Source organism: Prionailurus viverrinus, chromosome C1, assembly GCF_022837055.1.
Source record: "Prionailurus viverrinus isolate Anna chromosome C1, UM_Priviv_1.0, whole genome shotgun sequence".
NCBI classification, from domain to species: Eukaryota; Metazoa; Chordata; class Mammalia; order Carnivora; family Felidae; genus Prionailurus; species Prionailurus viverrinus.
This window is the reverse complement of record NC_062568.1, coordinates 110,940,500-110,963,573: the sequence shown is the minus strand read 5'-3', so window position 1 is coordinate 110,963,573 and position 23,074 is coordinate 110,940,500. Positions and strand designations below refer to the sequence as shown.

General features: G+C 40.9%; 1 protein-coding gene across 5 annotated transcripts in view; it reads left to right on the top strand.

Moving 5' to 3' along the window:
• Positions 1-23,074, top strand: part of CHD1L (chromodomain helicase DNA binding protein 1 like) — a 178,439-nt gene that overhangs the window by 115,500 nt on the left and 39,865 nt on the right. Inside the window, exons 1-6 of one of the 5 annotated variants that reach the window (XM_047868951.1) lie at positions 3,568-3,664; positions 12,085-12,149; positions 15,822-15,934; positions 20,047-20,153; positions 20,698-20,812; positions 21,414-21,445. In XM_047868951.1, coding sequence (XP_047724907.1) covers positions 12,110-12,149; positions 15,822-15,934; positions 20,047-20,153; positions 20,698-20,812; positions 21,414-21,445 — 407 coding nt within the window. In that variant the 5' untranslated portion in view covers positions 3,568-3,664; positions 12,085-12,109. Of the gene's footprint in view, positions 1-3,489; positions 3,665-3,748; positions 3,994-12,084; positions 12,150-15,821; positions 15,935-20,046; positions 20,154-20,697; positions 20,813-21,413; positions 21,446-23,074 lie in introns of those variants that run through there. The other 4 variants (XR_007154431.1, XM_047868950.1, XM_047868953.1 and 1 more) reach the window with 4 other exon arrangements.

Genomic DNA, 23,074 nt, shown 5'->3' with positions numbered 1-23,074 from the left:
CCCCTGGGCCCCATATCTCCTTTCAGTTACTACTCCCGTTTTTCTGGGAAAACCCTCTTACAGCAAAACTACTTGAAAGAGATGTGTGACATTCTGTCTCCGTTTTCTTTCCTCCTCTTCTCTTTTCACTCCAATCAGGCTTTTGGCTTCATAATATATAGAAATCATTCCTGGCAGGGCATCTGGGTGGCTTAGTCAGTTGGGTGTCCTCCTTTGGCTCAGGTCATGATCTGACGGTTCATGAGTTTGGGCCCCGGGTCGGGCTCTGCACTGACAGTGAGGAGCCCGCCTGGGATTCTCTCTCTCTCCCTCTGTCTGCCCCTTCTGTACTCTCTCTCAAAATAAAAAAATACAAAAGCTTAAAAAAAAAATCATTCTTGGCAAGGTCATTGATGACCACCATCTTGCCCAATCCAGTGTTTCTTTCTCTATCCTATCTTTATCCCACCTCTCAGTTGCATTTGACACAGATAATCACTTCCTTTTTCTTGAAATTCCTCTTTATTTGACTTCAGGGATACCATGCTTTTAGTTCTCCCATTATCTCATGGGCTGCTGCTTTCAGGCTCCTCTGCTGGTTCCTGCTCCTCTTCTCAACTTCTCAATATTAGTTATCCAAGGCTAAGTTTCTTTTATAATTCCAATCATCCTCTAAGAGGTCCCAACTATACCAAGGTTTAAGATCCATCTGAAGGGGTGCCTGGGTGGCTCAGTCGGTTGAGCGTCCGGCTTCGGCTCAGGTCATGATCTCATGGTCTGTGAGTTCAAGCTCCGCATCGGGCTCTGTGCTGACAGCTCAGAGCCTGGAGCCTGTTTCAGATTCTGTGTCTTCCTCTCTCTCTGCTCCTCCCCTGTTCGTGCTCGGTCTCTGTCTCTCAGAAATAAATAAATAAACATTAAAAAAAAAAAGATCCATCTGAAAATGATGACTTCTGTTTTAACACATTCAGTTCTATCCTCTCCTGTGAACTCCAGACTAATCTACCTGATTATTCAAAATCTCTACTTGGATATATCTCAGAGAAGTTCCATGCTACTGTGTCCAAAAATGAATTCTTTTTTTTAAATTGAAGTATAGTTGACGTTAAAAAATGAATTCTTCTTGTTGCTCAAACCTCCTCACTCTGTCTTACCCCCTCCATAAGTGGAAACTCCATTCTACCATTTGCTCAGGCCAAATTCCTGAAATCATCCTTTATTCCTGGACTTTTCTCAGATGCTCAATCTGTGTACTTATGGACTCTACCTTTTCAATATATCTAGTATCTGACCATTACTCACCACTCCATTGCCACCACACTGGTCCAACAGTTATTATCTCTTGTCTCGAAATGGTCTCCTAACTGGTCTCCCTACTTCCACTCTGCCCCCTTCTATAGACCCCCTTTCATAGACTGTCTAGAGTAAAACTTTTATAGGTGTCATCTTACTAGCTGACGTGGAGTTTCTCAGCTACCTTTCTTAGCTGTATTTCAGATGTCAGACTCAATCTACCAACAGAAATTTTAGCTGATAGCTAGGACCCTATTGCTGGTACTATGCTAAAACAAATGTATTTTAAGTTAAGAATAATAAATCTCTTTTGTTTGAGCGGCAGGTGGTTGATATTGCTGCTTTAGTGGATAAGTCTCCCCACAGAACCTGGAGCAGAGGAAAAAAGTCAAACATAGAGATTAGAATGTGAAAATCACTCATAAGCAACCACAAGGGGGCAGAAGCCCCTCCAGAGAAGCCAGGAAAGGATACAAATCTAAGTATCGTTTTGAGAAAACATCAAGTAGGAAATCAGTGTAGCCCCATTATGTGACTCTCTTTCATCTTAACATTGATAACTACCTGATTTTTATTTGCTTATTGTCTGTCTCTTCCTTTGAAAATATACACTTAATTTAAAATATAAGTTTAAAATGTTTTACTTAAATGTTCTGCAGGTGAGATTAGTGGCCTCTATCTCCAGTGCCAAGAGTGCTTGACACATGGTAGGTGCTCAATCAGTATTAGAGAATGACTCCACACAAAAGTTGCTACACGTAACAGTGGTTTGGGTTTTTATGAATAAATCAACCCGAAGTCATCTGTTTTGTGGCTCAGAACTAATTTCTCCCTTTTATTTTAAGGGTGGGTGATATGGGGGAGGGAGCGCAACTTTGATCTGAGTTTACAGAAGATAGAAGCACCAAGGTTAACCTAAATGGGACTAATTTGGGACTAATGGTAGCCTAATGACATTACCCAGAGAATAATGTGGTTCCTATTTAAGATTTCCTCATCTAAAGTGGGAACAATTCTAGTGCCTATTTATAGGGTTACTGAAATGGGTTAAATGAGAAACTAAATACTTGTAAAACCTTGAGGGCAGCACCTCTAACTGCATCATTAACTGCAGTTATTTGGTTATTATACTTTTGTATCGAGGGTACACTTTTTTTAAAAACACAGATGAAGACTTAGTTTTATTTTTTTTAATGTTTATTTATTTTTGAGAGAGACAGAGACAGAATGCTAGTGGGTTAGGGACAGAGAGAGAGGGAGACACAGAATATGAAGGAGGCTCCAGGCTCCGAGCTGTCAGCACAGAGCCCGAGGAGGGGTTCGAACTCATGAACTGTGAGATCATGACCTGAGCCGAAGTCGCAAGCTCAATCGACTGAGCCACCCAGGCGCCCGTAGGGGGTACACTTTTAATTATAAATTACTACATCACAAATCCACTCAAAGCTGATGTTGTCATGGTGACCCCTAATCTAACACGTTGCTTCAATTTGCTTCCCATAATTCACTTGAGAAATGGTAATGGTAATGACAATTTTCATGATTTTAATTTCCTACAGAGTTTCCTAACTTTGATCGACAGCCAACATGGAAGATTAAAAGGATTTCAGGGCTCAAACTAATTTATCCCTGGTGCAAACTGAAATGAGCACATTATCCTTTACATTCTTGCTGTGAGTCGCTGGAGGGCGAGGACCATGTAGTATTGAATTCCGTAATCCCAGAGCCCAGCAGTTATGCATGTACCTGGCGCAGAGTCAATGTTGGTAATAAAAGAATGGTGAGGGGCGCCTGGGTGGCTCAGTCGGTTAAGTGTCCGACTTCAGCTCAGGTCACGATCTCGCGGTCCGTGAGTTCGAGCCCCGCGTGGGGCTCTGGGCTGATGGCTCGGAGCCTGGAGTCTGCTTCTGATTCTGTGTCTCCCTCTCTCTCTGCCCCTCCCCCGTTCATGCTCTGTCTCTCTCTGTCTCAAAAAAAAAAAAAAAAAAAAAAAGAATGGTGAGCACTGTCTGAGCTTCCCAAGAGCATGCAGAGCACAACCGGAACAGGCAGAACCGAGCCTGAAGGTTAACTCCGAGCACTGCTCTGGCCACAACTCAGCGCAGGACGCGCCCTCTGGCGGCCGCTGCCCGCCGGGGTGGGGTGGTGAGCGTCGGGAAGGATGCGCGCGCGCCGTAGGGCGGAGCCTCTGTGGGCTGGATTGAGCGTGCGGGCGCAGGGCGCGGGGCGCGGGGCGCGGGGAGGACCCTCTTGGGCGGGATGGAGCGTGCAGCAGCGGGGACGTGCAGTGGCCATATGCCCGGGTTCCTACTGGCCCTTCAGACCCGGAGCCGAGCTGAGGCGGCGCGGGCTCGGGTGCAGGAGCAGGACCTAAGGCAGTGGGGCCTGACAGGTCAGTGGCGCCGGGCCGACTTCCTCCGGGGCTTGCCAGCTCGTTGGGACTCGCCTCTGCCGGGCCGGGGACTCCGCGCCCGAGTGGACCTGCGGCTCCGCGGGTGGGCGGTCCTGTGGGTTCTTTCCCTGCTTCCCTTCCCGCCTGAAGTGGGCTGGGCACAGAGGAACCCGGCCTGGGGCCAGGCGGCCATTGCCCCCGCCTGCGCAGCCGAGGGTCGGCGGGCGGGCTCGCGATGAATGGGATTCCGTGCGGGTAGTGAGGCCTGCCTGCCGCCCTGAGGCACTGGCCCCGGGGAGGAGGAACTCGGTGAGACCCCTGCCCCGAAGGTAAGACCTTTCTTTCTGAAGAAGCCGAGGCCGTCCTGGCGCACCAAGCATGTGGGTTTAAAGTTTCTGTTCTGGTGGGTTTGGAGGCCTGTCCTGATGAATTTCATTAGTTGCTCCTGTAAAACTACCAGAATTGGTTTCCTTGCTACAGCTTTCTTTTTCGTTTACAGTGTCCCTGCAGTTCTTTGATAATTCTCCGTTGGCCAGTTCTCCCCCAATGCTCTGTTTTAAAATAGAACATTGAGCAGCTCAACAAAGTTTAGCTCTTTACCTCAATAATTGTATTTTATTGATACTAATCCTTCCCTAGAATCTTTGAAGCTCGAAACTTGTCTACAGACAGCGAGGGTGGCGCCATCTCCTGTGGATGGAAAGACCCAGTCCCTAATTTTCCAGCCTGGCTACGCTTGACTCAACACCTAACCTCTCCAGTCCTCATTTTTAAAAATTATAAAATGGGGAACACAGTGCCTGCTTTTTAACTGTATTATAGAAACTTGTATTAATAATAACAGTGGTGTAGTCGTTCAATCATTTATTGAGTGCTACTGAGAGCCACATACTGTGAAGTGTTAGGTACAGAGATGAGCAGAACAAATACAAGGGCCCTCCCCTTCTAGAGTTTCTACACTGGGGACTGTGAGTGCTTCCAAAAGTACAAAAGAGTATTTATTGAACTCTTATTATGTACTAAATGCCAAGGAAGTGTGAGGTTTTGTTCGTTCTCCGAGTGAAACAGAACATGGCAGTTCAATGTGCAGCTTAGAAGAGAGGTGGGTAGAAGATGAATGGGTAGGATATAGACAGGAAAGAGAAAAGACCCCTCCTTTCCTGAGTCTCTAAGAATGTGTATCTCTGTGTCTATAAGGAGTATGTATCTAACCTAAGTAGGAATTTATGGACTGGTGTTAACATGGGTATTCTGACTGAAATTTACATGTTTGTGTATGTCTAGTTCCATGTTTTTTTAAGGTAGGATGCTTTGATAACATTTGTGGGAGAAAGCTAGATTAAGTATGCACATTGATACTGAAGAAATGTCTACATGGATGTGTACTATTTTAGTAAAAACGAGAAGATAAGTGGTTGCACCTTTGCTTAGATGAGTTGGTGAATGAGGAAGGAAATAGGTGGAAACTTAGTGGTGGCAATGGATAAATTGGTAGTGGAGGGGAAGAAAATGATAGAAAACAGGTATAGTCACAAGAATAATCATTAAATATTTTAACTTGAAATTCCCATTTTCTTTTTTTTTAAAGTGTGTATGTGTGTGTGTTTAAAGTTGATTTATTTTGAGAGAAAGCACAGACATGAACGAGGGCTGGGCAGAGAATCCCAAGCAGGCTGTGCCGCTGTCACCACAGGGGCTTGATCCCACCATCCATGAGATCCCGTGAGATACCGTGAGATCGTCACCTGAGCCGAGATCTAGAGTTGGACACCTAACCCGCTGAGCCATCCAGGCGCCCCTTAAAACTCCTATTTCTATTTACTAGAATTTTTATTCTATGAAATGATTTTTTGTGAGTTGGTTAAAAATCCTTAGTGATTTTTTCTTCTGATTACAGAAGTAGTACATATTCTCTATAAAACATTTAGAGTAATATTCTTTGCATAAAGAAAAAAAATTAATTGCCATAGTCTCATTACTGTTGATATGTTACCGATTTTCCTCCCAGTCCCTTGATCTGTGTGTGTACGTATTTTTTCTCCTTTTCTGAGGCAGGGTGTGGAGCAAGGGAGAGGAGCAAAAATGGGGTTTCGTGTGCATGTTTTTTGGAAACAACTTTTTTATTATCATTTAGTGTTTTTAGTCATTTGTCTTCTTCAATATCATATTTAGTGGGTACAGATCTTACAATGAATGGATGGATGTGCCATAGTTTAGCCAGATAATACGTAGGTATTTAGGTTCTTACTTTTTTTGCTGTTATAAATACTAATAAATGTCTTTGTAACCAAGTATTTATTATGCTCCAATATTTTTAATTCTTCTGAGGCAGCATTTCTAGGCCAAAGAGTATGCAAAATTATTGCTCATTTCCCCATTCTTACCAACACTGATATTTTCTGATTTGAGAAGTTAAAAATGGTGTTTTGTTATTTAATGTTTGTTTCCTAATATTGATGGATACTTGGATATTTGTCTTCTTTTTGTTCCTTGTCTGTTTATGCTCCTTGCCCATTTTTTAACTGTTTGTCTTTTGCTTTGTTGGATCTTTCTTGTATTAATATTAAATATTTGCCATATGTATTGGAAATATGTTTTCTAGCTTATTATTTGTCTTTTGATTTTGAAGTGTGTGTGTGTGTATATGTGTGTATGTTTCATTGGTGAAGTTTAAAAATTCTTTGTAGTCAAATCTTTTGGCCTTTTTCTAAATGATTTTTGTCTTTAGTGTTCTGCTTAGACGGGGCTTTACTACTATGAATTTATCGTTGTTGGCTTAATATTTTTATTCTAGTACAGTTGTGATTTCTTTATATTTAAATTTTTATTTCCCCAGAAATTTATTAGGAAGGAACTTGACTATCTTTTTTTTCCCTTAAAATACAGAATTAATCACCCACTTTTTGAAAACTGATGAAACAAATATTTTGTTCAGCAGCATTCTTCCCAGTGAGACATTTTTAGTTTATCTTCTTCCCCTGAATAGTGTGACAGATGTATCCCATACATTTCAGTGAATTTTGGAAACCCGAAATACATTGGATCATGAATGTTAGGACAACTTTGTTTTTGGAATATGCAGACCTATTCTTGCTTTTTTTCCCCCTGCTTTTCCACTACAGACACACCTGAGAGATATTGCAGGTTCATTTGGTTCCAGACCACTGCAATAAAGTGAATATTGCAATAAACCAGTCAAGTGAATTTTTTTGTTTCCTAGTGCATATACATGTTGTTTATACTACACTGTAGTCTATTAAGTGTGTAATGACATGTAAAAAAAAAATCCCCAAATGTACATACCTTAATTAAAAAATACTTTATTGCTGAAAAATGCTAACCATCATCTGAGCTTTCAAGTAAGTTGTAATCACTGATCACCTCACCATAACCAATACAATAATAACGAGAAAGTTTGAAATATTGTCAAATTACCAAAATGTGACACAGAGACACAAAGTGAGCAAATCCTGTTGGAACAATGGTGCTTATAGACTTGCTTGACTCAGGGTTGCCACAGACCTTTAATTTATAAAAAATAAACCAACTATAGCATCTGTGAAGGGCAGTAAAGTGAAGCACAATAAAACAAGGTATGCCTCCTGAGAGGTGGGAAGAGAATTCAAACAACTCTGTGATGGATATAGCTGATGGGCATTTCTTAATCCGAAGCCTGCCTTACCACGGCCTGGAGGCTATAAAGCAAAAGACTACATTTCTCAGACTTTGTAGTTCTATTGTGCATGATGACTGTGGAGAGATTTGGAAAGGGGATAGGAGAGAAGCCACGGCCTGGGAGGGATTTGGGTTTTCAACATTTCTCTTGGAGCCTCGTCCTAACTTTAGGATAGATTGTGGCCGAGGTGGGTAGGGTCCTGGAGCTGACAGTTGGAGTAATGGTCTTGTGAGATAATGGAAAATACATTTTTGTCTCTGCCTCCTGATTCCCAGAAGAGGGCTCCTGAAACTCTTGGGTGATAGGATTATCTTTTTTTCTAATGAAGTGACTCTGTATAGGTTTCTGGATGGCTCTTGGGTGGGGACTGGTCACAAGAAAGGCCAAGCCATAATTAGAAGCTTGGAATTGCCAGCTCCATCCCCTATTCTCTTGGGAAGGGAAAATGGCTGAAAATGAAGTTAATGATTGATGATGCATGCATGATGAAGCTTCCATTAAAAATCGCAAAAGTACAGGCTGGGAGCGGATAAAATAGAATTGTTTTTTTAATTTCTCCGATAGTTTGTTATAAGTGTATAGAAATGCAACAGATTTCTGTGTGTTGATTTTGTATCCTGCAACTGTACTGAATTAATTTATTTTAATAGTTCTTTGGTGGCATCTTTAGGGTTTTCTGTCTATAATATCATGTTATCTGCAAATAGTGACAGTTCTACTTCTTCCTTTCTGATTTGGATGCCTTTTTTTTCTTGCCTAATTACTGTGGCTAGGGCTTCCATTACTGTGTTGAATAAAAGTGACAAGAGTCACTTTGTCTTTGTCTTGTTCCTGATCTTAGAGGAAAAGCTTTTAGCTTTTCACCATTGAATATGTTTGCTGTGGGCTTGTCATATATGGCCTTTCTTATGTTGAGGTATATTCCCTCTATACCCACTTTGTGTAGGGTTTTTATCATAATTGGGTGTTGATTTTTGCCAAATGTTTTTCTGACTCTAGGAGATGATCCTTCATTTATCCTTCATTTTTTTTTAACGTATATTTATTTTTTTTATCCTTCATTTTTTTAAATGTTTATTTATTTTGAGAGAGAGAGAGAGAGAGAGAGAGAGCGAGCGAGCAATCATGAGCAGGGGAGGGGCAGAGAGAGAGAGGGAGACAGAATCTGAAGCAGGCTCCAGGCTCTGAGCTGTCAGCACAGAGCCTGAGGCAGGGCTCGAACTCACGAGCTGTGAGATCATGACTTGAACCAAAGTCAGACACTCAACTGACTGAGCCACCCAGGCGCCCCTATCCTTCATTTTCTTAATGTGGTGTATCAAATTGATTAATTTGTGGGTGTTTATCCTTTTATCCCTGGAATAAATCCCACTTGATCATGGTGTATGATCCTTTTAATACATTGTTGAATTCAGTTTTCTAATACTTTGTTGAGGTTTTTGCAGCTATGCTCTTCAGGGACATTGACCTATAATTTTCTTGTGTGCTTGTCTGGTTTTGGTATCAGGGTAATATTGAACTGGTAAAAACAGTTTGAGAGTGTTACCCCCTTTTCTTTTTTTTTGGAGACTTTGAAAAGAATTGGTATTAATTCTTCTTTGAAAGTTTAGTAAAATTTACCAGTGAAGCCATTTGGTCCTGGACTTTTTTTTGGGAGGGACAGGTTTTTGATTACTAATTCAATCTCCTCACTAGTAATTGCTTACTCGTCTATTCAGATTTTGTGTTTCTTCATGATTCATTCTTGGAGGGTCATTTCTAAAAATATTGATTTCTTTTAGTTTGTCCAGTTTATTGGTGTATAATTGTTGACAGTAGTCTCTTATGCTCGTTTGTGTTTCTGGGGAATCAGCTGTAATGTCTCCTCTTTTCATTTCTGATTGTATTTATTTGAATCCCTTTTTTTCCTTGGTGGGTCTAGCTTAAGGGTTGCCAATATTGTTTATCTCTTCAGAGAACCAGCTCTTAGTTTCATTGATCTGTTTCTATTGTCTTTTTAGTCTGTATTTCATTTATTTTTGCTCTGATCTTTGTTACTTCCTTCCTTCTACTAACTTGAGCTTCATTTGTTCCTGTTTTTCTTGTTCCTTGAGGTGAGACGTTAGGTTATGTGAGATTTTTCTTGTTTCTTGAATTAGACATTTATCTCTATGAACTTCCCTCTTAGAACCACTCTTGCTGAATCTCATAAGTTTTTATATGTTGTTTTTTTACATTTTCATCTGTCTAAAGGTGTTGTTTCACTTTGCTTTGGATTTTTTTTCATTGACTCGATATTCAGTAGCATGTTGTTTAATCACATTTGTGAATTTTCCAATTTTCTTCTTGTAATTGATTTCTAGTTTCATACCATTGTCATCAGAAAAGATGATATGGGGCGCCTGGGTGGCTCAGTTGGTTAAGCGTCCGACTTCAGCTCAGGTCATGATCTCACAGTCCGTGAGTTCGAGCCCCGCGTCCGGCTCTGTGCTGACAGTTCAGAGCCTGGAGCCTGTTTCGGATTCTGTGTCTCCCTCTTTCTCTGACCCTCCCCCATTCATGCTCTGTCTCTCTCTGTCTCAAAAATAAACGTTAAAAAAAAAAAAATCCACTTTAAAAAAAAGAAAAGATGATATTCAATCTTAATTTGAGACTTGTATTGTGGCCTAACATATGATTTATAATGGAGAATGTTCCATGTGCACTTGAGAAGACTGTGCATTCTGTTGCTTTTGGATGGAATGTTCTATATACATCTGTTAAGTCCATCTGATATAATGTGTCATTTAAAGCTTACTAATTTTTTGTCTGGATGACCTAACCATTAATGTAAATAGGGTTATTAGAATCTCTTACTGATACTGTATTACTGTCTTTTACTGTTGTTGTATTTCTAACTACTATTACATTCTCCTTTTAGGCCTGTTAACATTTACTTTATATATGTAGGTATTCCTTTTATGGGTACATAAATATTTACAAATGGCCTATCCTCTTGTTGGATTGACCCCTTTATCATTAGGTAATACCCTTCTCTGTCTATTATTACAGATTTTGTTTCAAAGTCTATTTTGTCTGATATAAGTATAGCTGCCCTCAATTTCTTTTGATTTCCATTTGCATGGAATATCTTTTTCCATCCCTTTACTTTCAGTTTGTTTATATCCTTCGGTCTGATGTGAGTCTCTTGTAGGCAGAATATAGATTGGTCTTGTTTTTTAAATCCATTTAGCCACTCTGTCTTTTGAGTGGAGAATTTAGTCTTTTAACATCTAAAGTGATTATTGGGGCGCCAGGGTGGCTCAGTTGGTTAAGTGTCCTGACTTTGGCTCAGGTCGTGATCTCACGGTTTGTGGGTCTGAGCCCCACATCAGGCTCTGTGCTGACAATGGGGAGCCTGCTGTGGCTCCTCTGTCTCCCTGTCTCTCTGCCTCTCCTCTACGTGTGCACATGTGCACTCTCTCTCAAAAATAAACGTTAAAAAAAGTTTATTAATTATTGATAGGTAAGTGCTTATCTCAATTTTGTTAATTGTCTTCTGGTGGTTTTGTAGTTCCTTTGTTCCCTCCTCTCTCTTGTTCTTCCTTTGTGGTTTGATGACTTTCTGTAGCAGTATGCTTGGGTTCCTTTTTTGTTATCTGTTGTGTATCTATTACAGGTTTTTGTTTTGTGGTTACCATGAGGCTTACATATAACAATATATATTTATAACTGTGTTTTAAGCTGATAACAACTTAATTTTGAACTCATTGTAAAACTCTACATATTTACTCTTCCTGCACCAGTGTGTTTTATGCTTTTCATGTCACATTTTACAACTTTTTATCTTTTGGGTAACTTAATTGTAGTTACATTTATTTTTACTATTTTTGTCTTTTAACCTTCCTACTATTGTTATAAGTGATTAATCCTCTCCCTTTAGCATATATTTACCTTTACCAGTGAGATTTATACTTTTATATGTTTTCTTGTTACTAATTAGTGCCTTTCTTTTCAACCCAAAGAAGGCCTTTTAACATTTCTTGTAAGGCTGGTTTAGAGGTGATGAACTCCTTTGGCTTTGGTTGCCTGGAAAATTCTGTTTTTCTTCAATTCTGAGTGATAACCTTGCTGGGTAGAGTACTCTTGTTTGGAAATTTTTTTTCTTTCAGCACTTTGAATATATTGTGCTACTCCCTTCTGGCCTGCAAAGTTTCTACTGATAAATCTGCTGATTGTCTTATGAGAGTTCCTGCATACATGTCAAATTTTTTTCTCTTGCTGTCTTTAATATTTTCTTTTTGTCTTTAGCTCTTGACATTTTAATTATAATGTATTTGTTGTGGGTCTCTTTGGATTCATCTTATTTGGAACAATTTGGACTTCCATATTGGAAGTTTGTTTTGGATGTTTGTTTGTTTGTTTTTTTCCTTCCCTAGGTTAGGGAAGTTTCCAGCCATTATCCCTTCAAATGAGTTTTCTCCCTCCTTTTCTCTTCTCCTTCGGGGACTTCTATCATGTGAATGTTAGTGTGCTTCATGTTGTCCCAGAGGTCCCTTTAAGCTATCTTCATTTTTAAAAAAATTTTTGTGCTATTCTGTTTGGGTCAGTTCCTCTATTCTGTCTTTAGGTTCACAGATCTTTTCTTTGCTTCATCTAGTCTGCCGTTGAACTCTGTTGTTGGGTTTGTTTTGTTTTCTGTGTTTTTTTTCTTTCTTTCAGTTATTGTGTTCTTCAGCTCTCTGAGTTCTGTTTGGAACTCATATTTTCTGTTTCTTTGTTGTAGTTCATCCATTCTTCTCCTGAATTTGATGAGTGCCTTTATGATGGTTACTTTGAAGTCTTTGTCAGGTAAATTACTTAACTCGATTTCCTTGAAATTTTTCCCCAAGGTTTACCTGTTTTTTGTTTGGAACATATTCATCCTCATTGTGCTTTTGACTCTCACTCTGTATTGGTTTCTTTTTTTGTTGTTTATTTACTTTTTAGAGAGCGAGAGCACGAGAGCACGCAAGGGTACCCACACAAGCGGGAGAGGGGCTTAGAGAGGGAGACACAGAATCCAAAGCAGGCCCCAGGCTCAGAGCTGTCAGCACAGAGCCTGATGTGGTGCTCGAATTCACGAACCATGAGATCATGACCTGAGCCGATCGGATGCTTAACCCACTGAGCCACCCAGGAACCCAGGTTTCTATGTGTATGATGAAACAAACACCTCTCCCAGTCTTGAAGGGTTGGTTTTGTGTAGGTGATAAAGTAGGTGATAAAACTGACTTTCAACCCTGTTAAGCTCTTGGTTATCTCTTAGATCTTTGTGATTACCCAAGCAGCTTATTTTGTTTTTAATAGTTCCCATTAGTGGAAGGTGTGCTGAGACCAGTCAGTTTCCCAAAGGTGAGGATCTTAAGCATTTAGATTCAGGCTGATGGGAAGCCAGGCCCTTACAGCTTTTACAGGATGTAAATAAATATATATAGTCGCATTGGACTGCAAGCAAAAGCCCCACTGCCTCTAAAGCCAGGCAATTGTAAGGTGACCCCTTAAAAAGTTGGTCAGTAGTGACAAAATTGGGGTTCCAGACAAGTGTATAAGCACCTTTCTGGGAGACACGGGCAAGCTGTGGCAAGAAGGCAGAGTGAGAGTGCAAAGCTGGCACCCTCTGGCCTACGTTCCCTGAGAACACCTCCGTAGCCTCTAGATCGTGAGAAAGCTGAAGCCTGCCTTAAGGCTGATGTTCCCGGACAGGTGTTTCAGTCTGGAGTCTGTTTGGTTCTCTGGGGGTGGCAGCATGCCGAGAACCATCTCTCTGGTTATTACAGACCTGTGGGACCCAGGAATGCAGGCCCCCCTAGCCACCAGAGCCAGGCAGTCACAGGTATCAATCACAAAAACCAGGGCACCAGATGTAACAAGTGGGCACCAGACATGGAAGAGCTCCCCTGCAGAGATTCTGGCACTCTGGAGTGTGGCAGAGGGACAGTGTGAAGATGGTGCCCTCCCTCCAAGGTCTCAGGAAAGGCTTGTAATTAGCTCTTAGATGTGTGTTTAATTAGAAGCTAATAAGCCTCATTTATAGAAAGATTGAGCTCTTGGGTCTCTTGGCTCTTGCTGTGCCCTGGGGGTGGTAGCTGTTTAAGAACTCTTTCTTCATTTGTTAACGTCCTGTAAAGCCATGACTATAAGCCCTGCTGGTCACCAGAGCTAGGCAGTGTAGAGGTGTGCCCTGGCAGCAGCTGCAAAACTCAGGGCTCACCAGGGAAGGGTGTAATCTCCTTTCTGGAAGATACTGGTGAATTGGAATGAGGCTGAGGGAAAGTGCAAAGATGGCGTCCACCATCTTCCATTCCCGGAGAGTACCTCCGTAGGCCCCTGTAGGTGTACCAAACCAGAAGTTTGCCATTCAGGCCAAAGCTCATGGACAAGCAAATAGGCCTCTTTCTCAGAAAGACTGGGGGTGTGTTTTGTCTGCTCTCTGTTCAGTGCCCTGGGTGTGGTAGTCTGCCAAGAACAGAATTTCCCAATTGCTACTGTCCCATGGGACCCAGCAACACAAGCCCTCCTCACCTCCAGAGGCAGCAATCAAGGAGCAGCCCCTGGGTAGCATTTATAGAAACCAGGGCACCAGAGGTTAAAAACTAGGGCATCAAGTGTTTGTAGAAGCTCCCATCTGGGAGATGCCGGTGTTCTGGAGCACACAGAGGGATAGTGTGAAGATGGCACCCACTGAAGAAAGAAAAAAAGGGGGGGTGGGAGGAGAAAAGGAAAAAGGGAAATGAAAAGAGAAAAAGAGATGGCATAGCAAGGCAGAGAGAGCGCAAGAAGATGGCGCCACCGGCTTCCACCCCTGGAGAGTGCCCAGCAGGCCCCAGCCCCCACACCAGTGCTTTACAGTTTGGAAGGGAGTCTTTTTCACATAAAGTCCGCGCTTTTCAGAGGGTTGCTTCTGTGTAGGTGAGTCTGTGTGTGGGTCCTTTTAGAGTTGTTCCTCAGTTTACTACAACCCTATGGATTTTTGTGGATGCCAGCCGCATTGGTTTTCAAAGCTACATGTTTTGGGTGCTTGTCTCTCAGGTGCTGGTATTGAGAGTTGGGTGCCCACTGTGGGCACCCCTTGGCCCTCTCCCGATTGTGGGTCCTGTCTTGGGGTGGGGTTTATGGTGAGATTGTGTTTCAGTTTTTCCTGCCCTCTGCAGTGTGGTTTCCCTCTCTTGCCCAAGGTGGAGAGGTCACTGCCAGTTTTTAAGTTTTTTTTCAGAGGAAGTGGTTCCATATATGGCTGTAGATTTGGTGTATCCATGGGAGGAAGTGAGTTCAGGATCTTCCTACGTTGCTGTATTTTTAAAACTTTTATTTTATTTTATCTTATTTTATTTTATCTTGTCTCTAATTTTGTTTATTTTTAATTTGAGTATAGTTGACATGCAATGTTACGTTAGTTTCAGGTGTACGACATAGCAATTCAGCATCTATATGTTATGCTGTGCTCACCACAAATGTAGCCACTGTCTGTTACCACTTAATGCTATTAAAATATCATTGACTGTATTCCTATATTGTCTACAGCTGGAAGCCTGTATCTCCCACTCCCCTTCACCCATTTTGCCCATCCCTTCACCACCACCCCCACATTGCCATCTTGAACTGGAACCTCAGTTATCTGAATTTGCTAGCCTACAAATGGGGATAATACCTAGTGCATGACATTGTGGTAGATATTAAATGAGACAGTTTATGTAAAGTGTTCACTGCTCTTCCTGGTATTTAGGAAGTGCTTAATAAAAATAGCTTGTTCATTTTTTTTTAATGTTCTACAATTATTATATACCATCTACTTTATTTTTAAAGGTTATTAGTTCAAACCAGAAAGTTATGTTCTTGTTAATAGTATGTTTGGGGTCTTCCCTTTCCCCTAGATATGGTTATTGTCTGAAATTGGATTTTTTTTTTCTTAAAGGAGAGAGAAATGTGGCTCCATGTGCATTTCAGATATCTTCTGCTGTCCTTGTGCACTGTTAAATATTCTGTATGCAACATCATTTCAGTTCTTAAGTGCTCCTCCTCTGTTGAAACAAAATTTAATCCTGTCCTGTCTTGAGTTTTCCCTTTAGCACAGATAGCAAATTTAAATGGTTGCAATTAAGCAGACAGACACATGTACCCTCCATGTGTTGTTGTTTGTAGTTATGTTGCATTAGTAATGCCTCTTTCCTAGAATGGACACTGGCATGAGAGCTAGGCACCATACAGGCCAGCTCCCAGGTTGACTTCCTCATCTGTCAAGTGCATCCCGTGACAGTGACAGGCTGTTTAGGTCTTCAAATGTAACAGTGACTGAGTCTGCTCAAAAAGCCATTTGGGGGGAAAAAAAAGTCATTTGGAAGTCAGCAAATGTTTACATTTCTATGACTTCCGAGCAAAGGATATAGCTATGGTGTTGTTTAGTTGAAGTCTTTAGGAGATAGCTTAGCTTGTGTGTGTGCTGAAATGTCTGCTCTTCAGACTTGCTGTATTTTTTATTTCTAGGGATTCATCTACGTTCTTATCAACTGGAGGGGGTCAACTGGCTAGCCCAGTGCTTCCATTGTCAGAATGGCTGCATCCTGGGAGATGAGATGGGCCTGGGTAAGACCTGCCAGGTATGTTACTGTGAGTGACCAGTGTTCATCTCCACTAAGATACCTCCTCACATCTCATTATTTTTAGCTGCTAGCTACTAGTAAGTGTTTTTATATTAGGAGGTGAAATGTCTGAACCTTTGTTAAGAGATCATGTCCTTGGTATTGACTTTTCTAGTTACGAGGATGGTTTTGAACTGTCACTATGCTTATCTAACCTTGACATTGGATTGCAATTAATGGGCAAGGTTTTTCTCTATGTAAATCAAATATACCTGTCCCAGGGATCAAATTGACTCTGCCCTCCTTTGTAGTAAATGCTTCTGTCTAGTTAACAGGATTACTTCTAACATTTCTCTCTTTTCCTTAACGGGTGGTAGAGCTACTTCTCATTTCTGTGCCATGCTAGGGAAGTTCAGAGGAAGTATCCTGTCTTCCAGAATGCCTGGGCCATGTAGTGGTAGGACCTAGTTTAGAGACCTGGAGAACGAGATGTGGCCTCCTTGCGCATTGATAAGCAGACGGTGTGTTGAGATCAATTATTGTGGTAGGGTGATCACCAGCACAGCCCTGTGTTGACAGATGTCAGTGGTAGGGTTGGATTGATTGAAAGCTCAGATACGGACATCCCTTCGGTTAGTCACACAAGGTTTACTCATCTATAGAATACCAAAGAAAATCAGTGCAGTCAGGATATACAGCAGAGGCCACTTGATCAGAAACTATGGAAGTGTAAGTTTCCCCATACCAAAAAGGTTTTTGCCAGTAAACACACAGAATGAGTGAAGGTCTCATTGTCCTTTTAGAAGCTCAACTGGCCCCTGCAAGCCTGACCCTCCATACATAAACAGTCCAGTTGGAGCAGTTCGGCACATAGCCCTGCACATTGTGTGTGACTGTGTGTGGGAGACTACTTTATCTAAGCCAGGTGTAGCTCATTGATCTTGGCGCTCTTCAGAATACAAAATGACCTGTGAGTATGGTACCCTCAAGGACGTCATTTGTCACTCTCAGTTTTCTCAGGCAGATAAATTGGGTTCTAGTGCATTCCTGAACTGAGAGCTGTAGAACTAGAACAAAGGTAAGTTTTCTGGATGTCTCTGGGAAGCAGTCTTCTGAAGAGACACTTGGGTCGTGGGGCGTCTGGGTGGAATAGTCAGGTGGCAGACTTCGGCTCAGGTCATGATCTCATGGTCTGTGGGTTCAAGCCCCGCGTTGGGCTCTGTGCTGGCATCTCAGCCTGGAGCCTGCTTCTGATTCTGTGTCTCCCTCTCTCTCTGCCCCTTCCCTGCTTGCTCTCTGTCTCTCTCTCTCTCTCTCTCAAATAATAAACATTAAAAAAAAATTAAAAAAAAAAGAGAGACACTTGGGTCATGTACAGAGCCCCCCACCTGCAGTCTCCTTTGCTTCCTGCACTGAACCCCCTGACTTCATTCAGAGCCAGCAAATTCCACTTGTCCTTTGCCTTTCTCCAGAGTGTTCATATAGCTCTACTTGAAGTGCCCTAAAAACATTCTATCATCTTGCTAAAATTTTGTTTAGAATTTTCACATTTGTGTTCATGAAGGATATTTGTCTCTAGTTTCCTTTTCTTATAACGTCTTTGGTTTTAGCGTTGTGGTAAAAAAGATGGGCTCATAGAATGAACTGAGAAATATTCTGTCCTCTTGAGTTTTCTAAAAGAATTTGTGTAGAATTGGTATTGTTTCTTCTTTAAATGTTTGCTAGAATTCACTAATGAATCCAAATTTTGTAGATATATCTGGTTTATGGTAACAAAAGATAAGTTTTCTTTCAATAGTAACCTCCGTGAAAGCTGAACAGAATGATTTTCTTCTAGTAAGTACTTAATTTGGTGATTGCTCTGGCACAGTCTGGGCTGCGAAGCAATGGATAGTTAAAAAAGGAAATGATTTCCATTGTAAAATTAATGTTATCTCAGTTAAAAAGTAATTGCCACCCTCTAACCACAACACTCTAACCATAACCGTGGGCAGCAAGGTATCTGAAATGGCTGACATTATAGTGAGCATATCATTTGTTTGCTTGTTTGTTTTAAGTAGGCTCCACGCTGGTCATGGAGCCCAGTGCAGGGCCTGAAGTCATGACCCTGAGATCAAGACCTGAGCTGAGATCAAGAGTCTGACACTTAACTGACTGAGCCACCCAGCAGCCCCAATAGTTTGTATTTCATTAATCTAACATTGTCATTGTAGTTACCCATTTGATTATATTCTTCACAGTCATTTTCTGCTGGCTACATAATACTTCATCAAGAGAATTCATAATTTACTTAAATATTCTGCAGATGAGGAATGACCAGTTCCCCTCCTTTTATGCTACTTAAATTAACCTTACTGTGAACATCCTTGGGCATATAACCTTTTCAGGATTTTGGATTATATCTTTAGGATAGATTTTCACAGAAATGGTTCAGCATTTGGGAATGGGCTCCTTAAACATTTTGCTTTATAAAAGCAAAAATGTATTTTCTCTGTATATCACAGCAGACATTTATTTATTTATTTATTTATTTATTTATTTATTATTTTTTTAAATAAACTTTTTTTAATTTTATTTTTTATTTTCTAAAATTTACATCCAAATTAGTTAGCATATAGTGCAACAATGATTTCAGGAGTGGATTCCTTAGTGCCCCTTACCCATTCAACCCATCCCCTCTCCCACAAACCCTCCAGTAACCCTCAGTTTGTTCTCCATATTCATGAGTCTCTTATGTTTTGTCCCCCTCCCTGTTTTTATACTATTTTTGCTTCCCTTCCCTTATGTTCATCTGTTTTGTATCTTAAAGTCCTCATATGAGTGAAGTCATATGATTTTTGTCTTTCTCTGACTAATTTCACTTAGCATAATACCCTCCACATAGTTGCAAATGGCAAGATTTCATTCTTTATGATTGCCGAGTAATACTCAATTGTATATATATACCACATCTTCTTTATCCATTCATCCATCGATGGACATTTGGGCTCTTTCCATACTTTGGCTATTGTTAGTGCTGCTGTGTCCCTTCGAAACAGCACACCTGTATCCCATGGATTAATGCCTAGTAGTGCAATTGCTGGGTTGTAGGGTAGTTCTATTTTTAGTTTTTTGAGGAACCTCCATACCGTTTTCCAGAGTGGCTGTACCAGCTTGCATTCCCATAAAAGTTTTTTAAAAAATATTTATTTATTTTTGAGAGAGAGCGAGAGAGACAGAGTGCAAGTTGGGGAGGGCCAGAGAGAGAGGGAGACATAGAATTTGAAGCAGGCTCCAGGCTTTGAGCTGTCAGCACAGAGCCCAACCCGGGGCTCAAACCCATGAACCTTGAGATCATGACCTGAGCCGAAGTTGGATGCTTAACCGACTAAGCCACCCAGGTGCCCCTATAGTAACCTTTTAAGAAACTTTTAAAGGCTGTGTGTACAGCCTTATCCTAAAATGTGCCTATTTGGCTTTACAAAGATTTTTGTTTTTTAGGCCTACTTAAGCTTATGAATTATTTATTGTTTGTTTTCCTCAGTAGAACATATGTTCCAAGAGAGCTAGGAGTTTTGTCTGTTTGGTTCAGTGTTATATTCCAGAACTTAAAACAGTGCTAGCAAATAGAAGGTGCTCTATAAATGCACATGGAAGGACGGCAAACATTAGGGAAAGGAGGGAGGGAGTTAGGAAGGAAGGCATCCTCCCTGAGGAGAGTGTGGCAAGCAGCGGAGGCCACCTCGTGGTAGGTCATCTTTAGTCACATCTTGGAAGTCCTTGCCTTAGGTTTTTGGAGTGTTCTTGATCTTGTGCATTATTTGTATTTTTTCATTTATTTCTGTTTGTCTTTCCTGATTTTTTCCCTTTGCATTGCAGGGTTAATTACATAAATACTGAGCTTCATTGCTTGTTAACTATTGATGTAATTGAGTACCATGAATTTCTTTGGCAATTATATTTACGCTTAAAGGATTTCACTCTAGGATTGGATGACTCTCCCATTGTGTGGAAGATTGTACATTATTGTTTTGTACACCAAGTCTTCTGTAAGAGTTTGTGTTCCCTACAAGGTTGTGGGAACTTTGTGGTTGTTTCTCACGGAAAAGTAATAAATGTTATAAAAATTGCCTTCTTTTTGTGTATTCCAGACTATTGCTCTCTTCATTTACTTGGCAGGAAGATTAAATGATGAAGGACCATTTCTGATTCTTTGCCCCTTGTCTGTTTTGAGCAACTGGACAGAAGAGATGGAGAGGTACAGAGTAGATGTAGCTGAAATTTTGTTTTTTACATTGAGTATGATTTTTTTTTCTGGTGATAGTGAAATGTGATAAAGCAACATATTGTCCTAAGCAGTGATTTTATTTCTTCCAGAATACTCTGACCTGAGCAATAAAGGTAGAGACAGAATCTGATGGGGGGAGGATTAAGTGGGTGTTATTGTTACTCAGTAACAACACAGAACGGTGCTCAGAAAATTTTGCTGAACTAAAGGAGAAACTATCTTTTTCACAGTGACATAGGAAGTAACCAACATGGAAAAAAATAGTTTTCTCTTTAGAATTAGCACAAGGCCCTTGTAGATGTTCATCTGATCCTTCCGTCTGTTCACACAGAAACTTACCTATAGGTTTACCTGTTACCATAGATAAGATTTCAGAGTTCAGGACTCTTTCTGGTTGCAGGACATCTTGAAGTCTGCATGTCAGTAATCCTTCCATGAAATGTAATTTTCTAGATATGCACACCCTTCCTTTGGCTGTACATTGGTGTTCATCTACCTCTTTTCTTGGATCCAGATTTGCTCCAGGGCTTTCCTGTGTAACATATGCAGGTGACAAGGAGGAGAGAGCCCACCTACAGCAAGACCTGAAACAAGAGTCACGTTTTCATGTGCTGCTAACTACCTATGAGGTTTGAATTTATTTCTATCAAGAACTCTTAACCTTGGGACCGTAGAGGTTGGAGAATCTACTGGAATTAGGTTTAATTTTTTTGGAGAGCATGCATTTTTCTGGGAGAGAAGTCTACTTTCATTACATTGTCAGAGAGGGATTGTGACCAAAGGAAGTGAAGGACTACTGGGTTCCAAATTTGCTGAATGTCTCTTCTTTCCTGGTGCGGCAAGAGCAAAGGTGCCCCGGTGAAGGGGGTGGCATTTGAGCTGCCTGTTGGCCAGTGAATAGGAGGAAGGAGGAGGCAGGCAGGGGAGAGGGTTTTGTGGGCTGAGGGGTTGCCTGTTACTGCAGGACGAGAGTAGAGGGTACTCAGTTCCAGTCTCATTTGAAGTTTTTAGTCTTAAAGTGAAGGCAAGACCTTCCACTTACTCCTGCCTAGGTTTTGTTTTTCTTCAAGATAGTGCTACTTAGAAGTTATGCTCACAACTTTTTTTTACTTAGTGAATGATTAAGACTTAACTCTCCTAAAGTATAAGATTTAGCTAAGAAACTAGTTTATTAATATCAGTTGTATTAATACTAGCCTTTATAATGTGTCTTTTTCCTTAATTTTTCAGATTTGCTTGAAAGATTCATCATTTCTAAAATCGTGAGTATGTTGCGGTACTTCAGAAACTGTTGAGTATATCATGAGAGTCACGTCTTTCCTTTACGTTTTAGTACTTTATGTTTCATGTCATGTCTGGCACATCTTCCTGGTATGTCTTCCATGAGTCTTACTTACAGATTGGTGTGGTGTAGAGTAGTCCTGCAGTCTAGCCCTTACTCATTAGCTGTGTGTCCCTGGGTTACTTAACCTTAGTGAACCTCAGCTTCTTTGTTGGTAAAAGGAGGATAATCTCTACTTTGGATGGCTGTTGTGAGGATTAAATAAGGTGTCTGTGACAGGTGGTTAATAAATACTAGATTCTTTGCAGATTGCGCAGATACCTTTTAGGACTGCTATTTAGAGATTTTACTGCAATATAGGAGGTGAATTATTTGAGCCTTTTCCTGGAAGTATCTTAAAGTAGCAGTCAGTGCTATGAAATTAACTTTTTAGGAAGGGAGTTTTAAATATACTTTTAATTAGTTAGCTTTCAGGCTTTCACATCAGCTCATGATGCATAGGAAGCTTAGATTTAATTCTTCCATACCACCTAATACCATGGGTGATATGTTGCAGTATAGGGTTGAGACTACAGTTACAAGGTAAATTCAACACTAGCTAGACTTTAGGTACATAAGAAAAGGTACATTGACAGGGTTTCATTCCCCAAAGCATGCGTAGTTTTGATGTGGTTAGGTGGGGAGAAACTTCTGTTTTCAAAGTGCTTCAATATTTTAAATGTTCTCATCTAGCTTCTTCTGAGTTGGATTTCTGTTTTCATCTTATTTTGAGATACTGAAGGCCCAGTCATAGATTTCATGACTTCCAACCCATAAGTTTCCTTTAAGTAAGCATGTTATCTTACTCTTCTTAAGAAGAAAATAGGCTTGGGGTGCCTGAGTGGCTTAGTCGGTTGAGCGTCCAACTCTTGATTTCAGCTCAGGTCATGATCTCAAAGTTCGTGATTTCGAGCTCTGCATCGGACTCTATGCTGACGGTGCGGAGTCTGCTTGGGATTCTCTCTCTCTCCCCTCCTCTCTCTCTCCTTCCCCTGCACGCTCTGTCTCTAAATAAATAAATAAACTTTTTTTTTTTTTTTTAAAGAAGAAAATAGGCTTCCCTCTCTTTTTCTTTTTTCTATAATTAGTATCTAACGTAATATTTGTTGAAGATCTCTTCTCTGGAAAGACACTGTTTGGGAGTTACCAGCAGTGCCAGGAAAGTAAACTGTAGAGCTCCCTAAGAGGACATAGACTCCAGTAGAGGGAGAGGCACTATACAGATATTCATAGTACAAGGCAGGATGTGGGAAGTCTCAAAAGGTGAGAAAATTGGGACATAAATGGTTTTTTTTTTTTTTTTTAAGTTCATTCATTTTTGAGAGAGAGACAGAGTGTGAGCAGGGGAGGGGCAGAGAGAGAAGGGAGACACAGAATCTGAAGCAGGCTCCAGGCTCTAAGCTGTCAGCACAGAGCCCGACGCGGGGTTTGAACTCATGAACTGAGATCATGACCTGAGCTGAAGTCAGACACTTAATCAACTGAACTGAACCACCCAGGCACCCTGTTACATATATGTTTTTGATTACTTAAAGTATCCTAGGTGACCTTCATGAAAAGCCTAGTAGGC